Here is a 6,597-nt window from a genome sequence, read left to right as displayed (position 1 = left end):
GGGGTGAGGAGGTAGAAGGCAGATTTACGTTACGCAGCTGGTCTCATGTCATTTAGATGTCGAGGGGGCGGAGTAGTTGCAAGGCAGATCTACATCATGTAGATCATGGTGTCTTCGCTGTTCTTTCTCCAAGGCTACCGATCATGGTGGTCGGGCTCCATTGCGCAGACCTACACCGTCATGTTGACTGGTTCACGCGTTTGGTGGCGTATGTCAGCGAGCTCAGCCCCCAATCTGCATGCGCATCTTCGTTCACTGGACCAATCCCATCTGTTCTTCTCAGACCCTCGCTCAGCCATCGTTTCTCAGCCTTGTACTACCACTCCGTGTCTATAAGGTAGCCTTCCCCATGTCAACAACATGTTGACCTTCGGCAGCCATTCCAACAAAAGATCAGCATGCCGCCGTTCAGCCCACAGAACATCAGCCTCGCTCAGAATGGAACGTCGAATAGCAGTGTCCCAATTGATGAGACTTGTAGTATGTTCCGGCACACCACGACTATGGCATTGCTCTAGCTAACTTTACTGGCAGCTGATGACATTTCAGCACACCATGTGTCCTGGCAAAGTGCTTATTGGCCAGTCATGGCTTGTATGCTAGCTGTGCTCCTACAAGAGACGGGACGAGTCCTCAATGCGCCTTATCGAATTAGCTATGCTTTGCGGGCATGTCTCGCTATCTGCGGTCTTGACACTTGCATGATGATAGCCAAATTCATCGTACTGCTGGCTATCGGATGTGGACCTCTCGACGCAGCCAGACATGTCTGGTATGATCGGTTTGATCGCAACGACAATGATCCCGTATGGCTAGCAGCATTCGGCTTCCTACGGAAAGAACCCCCGATCAGTACATCTGATGGTGGCGCGCTGGAGCCAATTCGCACCGCGCTTCCCCGCAACGGGGTGAATTCCACAGGAAACGATCACTTGAATGAAGATGCTGTATCCATCAGCAGTGACGATAGTATCAGACACTCTGGCTCTCCTTCAACGATCTGGAATCCTTCGACCACGATGTTTGTCATCCAACCCTCACACAATGCTGTTCCGTCTGGGTTACCTAGTCGACATGATACTGTTGACAGCACATCAGCCACAGCAGCAGTGCTCCCTCTAAGACCCAACGTGTTCGAATCACCTCCGGATTACATGATTGATCTTCCCGGTACCACCGTGGACCGTACTTGGAGACTCAGCATGGTCAGCTTCATCTTCGGCGCCTTACCGCAAACGATCAAAATCTTTAGCATGCGAGGCATTCCTTTCACTCAGTTTGCAGTCGGCACCCTAATCGTCTCTTTCGTTGTGCCGGAAATCTTTCGCTTGCTCGCTGGTCCAGTCGGCAAGTACAACCTTCGTCCTTTACCAATCGTGCTGCGTGTCAAAGATCGCTTTAGGTCTTCTCTTGTTTTCATCTTCATGGAACTTCTTTTTGGCATGTACTGGCTCTCCGCGACGGGGATCATTGCTGCTTCAACTTTGAATGATGAGAAGGGCCTGCTGGCGACAAGCAGGCTGTTTGTTTTCAATATCCCCGTACACGCAGTAATCGCTTTGTTCATCACACTACCAGTACTCCGCCTTTTGAGGTGCATCGCATCAAGTAAAATCTGGGTGAGACAGGCGAACAAGACATGGGTGCGGCCGACAGTTGCTCATTTGAAACATGCGTTCATGTTTGTAGTCTCGCGTTTATTTGGTGTGAGTATGATTAGTGTTGAATCCCACTTCGCTTTCGCTCTGGTATATTCATTGTGTTTGGTGGGAACCACGGGGACTTTTTGGTGGCCTACGTCGTCAAAATCAGGTTGGGGCGATTGGCGTCTCGTCCGCATAGCGGTTGTGGTGACTGCGATGTACGGCGTTATCATCCTTCCTCTCTTGGTGCCTATGGGGTTTTATGTACTCCATCGTATCTTATTTGTTGGCTTTCTGTCTACATTCTTGCGACACTTGTGTGGTGCGAATGGTTCCATGGATGAGTTCTTTACAGGTACATTTATCTTGATGAACCTTGGATGCGCGTTGTTTGCTTATGCAAATGCATGGCACGTGAGGATGGTGAATGAGTGGGGACCACAAACTGACGACACTCACAAACCGAGTTGGGCGGAGTATCTAGGATAAGGCGAGCTTAGTTTTGAAGAAAGGGTTGTATTAGATAACTATCAACAATATAACATAAGCTTTCAGTGAGTATCCTACCACATCGTACGCTAGTTCTGATGATTAAATCGGCGGCTTCTCCTCCCCCTCCTGATACTCCACAGCAATCTTCTTCGCCCCCTTCGTCGGCTCGGGCCAACTCGTCCTCCTCCTCGCCCTAACATAAAAGTTCATCGGCCGAATAAGCTGGAACTCAGGGTCATACGTCACCGCCTCCTCTCCCTCCTTGCTAAACTCATACCTATACACCAACTCCGGAAGCAGCACTTTAACCTCTCCAAGCGCAAAGTTGAAACCAATACAACTACGCGGGCCGGTCGCAAACGGCATGTACGAGTTCTTAGGGCGGTTGGAAACCTCCTCTGTGCCCCAGCGGTCGGGGTCGAATCGGTCGGGGTTCGACCAGATCGAAGGGTTGTTGTGGATGGCGTGCAGGGCGCAGATGACGACGGAGCCGGCGGGCAGCTTGTAGCCGCCGGGGACGATACAATCGACCTTGGCGGTGCGTCCAGGTTGGAAAGAAGGGTTATGCAAACGCTGGGTCTCCTTGACGAACTTGTCGAGGAAAGTGAGGCCGTCGGAGAGCTCAGGTGTCCACTTTGTGTTCTCATTCACGCCGGCGTCGACGAGTTCCTGGAGGAGCCGGTCTTGGTTGCCTTCGTAGACGCAGAGGGAGTAGAGGAGCCAGGAGAGGAGGGAAGAGGTTGTTGTGAAGCCCGCGCCGGAGATGGGCAGCATGTTTGGGATGACGAGTTCGCGGGGGAGTTTGTTGCCGTTGTCGTCGGTGGCGCGCTTGAGGTAGTCGACTACGCAGCTGGCTCCTAGGGCTGCGGATTGCAGGGGTAGGTCGTCTTCGTTGCTGCCTTTGGGGGCTTGGTCGATGGCTTGGTTGAGGATGGTCCATAGTCTGTAGCGGATCTTGTCGAGGTCGTAGGCTGCTGTGAAGGGGATGGCGCTGAGCTTTGCGTACCAGGCACCTCTTGACGCGACCTTCTTGTTCAGGGAGAGGGATTGAGCGATCAAGATGACTAGCTCGCTCAGCGGCGCATCGGGGTTGTCGAAATGGTGGGCGTCGTATCCGAGCGCAAACTTGAAGACGGTTTGAGATGCGAGCTTCAGCATGTACTGGTAGACGTTCCAGGCTTCGCCCTGCTCATCGAGCTGGTCAAAGACCTTGAACGAGTCTTTTACCGAGGCTTCCATGAGAGGTGTGTAGTGTCTGATAGCCTTGGGTGCCATGGAAGGCGGGATGAACTTATGCGCTTGCCTCCACGCATCAGTGTCGGTGTCGCAAATGAACAACGCCCTGTTATCCTTGATACCCGCCAAAGGATGCTCGGGAGTGATGTGTTTGCTGAAGAATGCCGACTCTTGGAAAGCCACAGTCGCAATAGCAGGGTCATTGGTCAGGTAATTCTGCTTGCCCATCGTCTCGTACTTGATCAAAGATCCATACTTCTGGAAAAGACGCGCATGGTTTCCCTGGTCGCGTTAGTGGTAGTTCGCGCGCTTCTCAAGTTGAACTCACGAGATGATCGGGAAAGACCTCGTAGTAGCTTCCCACGAAAGGAAGACCCTCTGGGCCTGAAGGGTCGCGAATGGCCTGACCGTCGACCGTAATGCCTATATCCTCATCGCAATCCAACACATCGTCCAAATCATGGAGGTCCTCTCCTTTGGCATCTTGCAGCCCGATACCTGTGCATCGTAAGTCCATGCCCGCATCAGTACAATCATCTCACATACCAGTCGACTGGATAATATTGTACTGCTCCGCTACAGCAACCTGCAGCGCCTCAAAGTCGTGATACTGATCAATGTGGATATCCTGGCGAAAGACATTCTTGTCCTGCCCAACGAGGTAAAAGCCCTTGATAGTCATGATGTTGCGTAGCGAAGCGTAGCAAAGTATGGAATAACGGTTGAGGCATCACAATCTTGACAGGACTATAACGCGACTAAATGAGAGCACACCAAACTACGTATCCATCCGCAACCCACCACCTGCAGGTCTCGTCTAGTCCGTAGAAATGACGCATCGCCACCGACCAACCTCCGGCCTGCACTCCATCGTACGAAGAAAAGCGCCGAAGAGCCCAATGCACCCTTCAACGCGCGCCAAAATAAAGCAAAAAACACTGCAGGTCGTGCGAACCCAGCCCGGCCGAAGCCGTTGATCGAAATTTCGTTCGAGGTAACAGATTTAGCAAGTATGCGTTGCGCGGAAGAAGCTTGGACAGAGGCCACTCGCGTGGTGGCACCTCCGATTGTCAGCGGAGGCTTGATTGGTTTAAGCATCGAGATGCCGAGGTAAGTGGGGGGCTTGGCTCCACCAACACCGGACACCTCGTGGTAGCCGCTGCGCAATAGCGCTGTCATTTGTCATGGCGCAACAACAGATCCTGATGCTGCGAATGTCCGAGATCTCGGTCGCGCGCAGACGTAGTGGATAGTGGATCGGTATGCCCGTTGCGCATTTGCTGCATGGGGCTATTGCGACGATGAAGGGTCTTGGCTGGAGGCTTTCATCGTCGCAGTTATTCGACCTGACGCCCCCTTTGTGACGGACGGAACGCAACTCTGTCTTTCATCTCATTCAAGCCATGGCCGACGGTGTATACACTCTCCAGGAGGTAGCGAAGCATACCAGCAAGACCGATCTATGGGTCACCCTCTGGAACCACGTCTACAATGTGACGGACTACCAAGAAGACCACCCTGGTGGTAAAGAGTTCTTGCTGGAGAACGCCGGCACAGACGCAACAACCGCCTACGAAGACATCGGCCATTCCACCGACGCACGCGAGATCCTCGAGAACTTCCGCATTGGGCGCATCGCAGACGAGGACTGGACCGACCATGAAGCCGCAAAGATGCCCACGATCACGCCGAGCAGAGTACACGTTGTTAACAACTTGCCGCCGCCGAAATCGTGGCGGTTGCATCTTGGAGCTATTGGATTTGGTCTGACATCTGTCGTGCTCTCCATAGTCGCAGGCCGACGCTTCTCGCCGCTGCTGCACCGACTCCAAAGCGCCGGTTTCTGGAAGGGTTTCGCCGTGTCCTCCATCGCGAGCATGGCTCTAGCCGGCTACGCCAGCCTATGGGCAACCAAGAGCTTCGACGTCGCGCACAAAGACTTCCAATCCTACCCCGCGCACATCAAAGCCAAATCCATGTCGTCGAAGCCAACGAAGAAAAAGGATATCAATCTCGGCGTACTCAACGCCCGCGTCTACCAGCCCTTCCCCTTAATCGACAAATTCAACATCTCCCACGACACAATCCGCTTCGTCTTCGGGCTGCCGAATGAGAACTCCGTGTTGGGGCTGCCGACGGGCCAACACATTGCCATCAGACACGAAGTCGACGGGAAGCAACTCGCGCGCTCTTACACGCCTACGTCTAGCAACAAGGACCGCGGACGTCTGGAACTCACTGTCAAGATCTACGAGGGTGGTAAACTGACACCCTGGTTGAGCAAGCTGAACGTCGGCGACACCGTTGAGATCCGTGGACCCAAGGGCGAGATGAAATACCACAAGAACCTCGTCAAGGAACTCGGTATGATCGCTGGTGGCACGGGTATAACACCCATGTTCCAGATCATCCGCCGTATCTGCGAAGACCCGCGCGACGATACCAGGACGACGCTGCTTTATGCCAATAAGACTGAAGAAGACATCCTGCTCAAGGATGAACTCGACAAGTTTGCGGAGACGTACGAGCAGTTTAATGTGCACTACGTTTTGAGCAGCCCTTCGGAGAGCTGGAAAGGCGAGAAGGGGCGTATCAGCAAGAGCATGATTGAGCAGCGTCTGCCTGCGCCGGCGGGTATGGATAGCAAGGTTCTTGTTTGCGGGCCGGATCCGATGATGGAGAGTATGGTTGGGTATTTGCAGGAACGGGGGTTTAAGGCACCTGGTATGTTGAGACTGTCTGATGATGTTGCGTGGAATACTGCTAACGAGGGCTTAGGCAAAATCTCGAAGCCTCAGGATGAGATCTTCACTTTCCAGTGATTATCGTGTTTGATCTGCTGTGGATTCTAGGGATGTTGGGGTTGTGGCAGTGGTGTTGTCGGAGTAGTTGGGTTAAAAAGGGTAGTGATCTAGACTTGTTAAACATACAAATTTCATAATGCATTGCAATTATCAACCTTTCCAAAATGAACTTTACCATCAACACACCCATCACTTTCCAACTTCTGCGCGCGTATCCTGACAATCGTCATAGTCGCATATGCAGCAACAACTCAAGTCGACAAGTTCGCGCAGCATGCATGAAGTTCGGCCGACATACCACCGCCCACCGTCTCGCACGCCCCAACACCCATCTCGCACGACACAAAAAGCACCGTACGAATGACGTCGCCACCGGGGCGGCACTGCACGGATGTCTACCGAGCTGTTGGGCAGTGACGCAA

The 6,597-nt window shown here is 53.0% G+C and overlaps 2 protein-coding genes across 2 annotated transcripts; one reads left to right on the top strand and one right to left on the bottom strand.

Moving 5' to 3' along the window:
- Window positions 1–2,234: 2,234 nt before the first annotated feature.
- On the bottom strand, window positions 2,235–4,053 carry J4E85_011282 (uncharacterized protein; the record flags this gene model as incomplete). The annotated part of the gene is made up of 3 exons (XM_051475485.1): window positions 2,235–3,653; window positions 3,700–3,869; window positions 3,918–4,053. 3 exons carry the CDS (start codon window positions 4,051–4,053, stop codon window positions 2,235–2,237), a joined length of 1,725 nt encoding a protein of 574 aa, XP_051320773.1.
- Window positions 4,054–4,774: 721 nt separating this feature from the next.
- On the top strand, window positions 4,775–6,193 carry J4E85_011281 (uncharacterized protein; the record flags this gene model as incomplete). Its single annotated transcript, XM_051475484.1, has 2 exons — window positions 4,775–6,095; window positions 6,150–6,193. The coding sequence occupies 2 exons, from the start codon at window positions 4,775–4,777 to the stop codon at window positions 6,191–6,193; spliced, it is 1,365 nt and encodes a 454-aa protein (XP_051320772.1).
- Window positions 6,194–6,597: the final 404 nt, after the last annotated feature.

Source organism: Alternaria conjuncta (genome assembly GCF_024043145.1).
Source record: "Alternaria conjuncta strain BMP 0040 chromosome Unknown scaffold_32, whole genome shotgun sequence".
NCBI lineage: Eukaryota > Fungi > Ascomycota > Dothideomycetes > Pleosporales > Pleosporaceae > Alternaria > Alternaria conjuncta.
The sequence above is the reverse complement of the archived record's forward strand: the minus strand, read 5'-3'. Positions and strand labels throughout refer to the sequence as shown.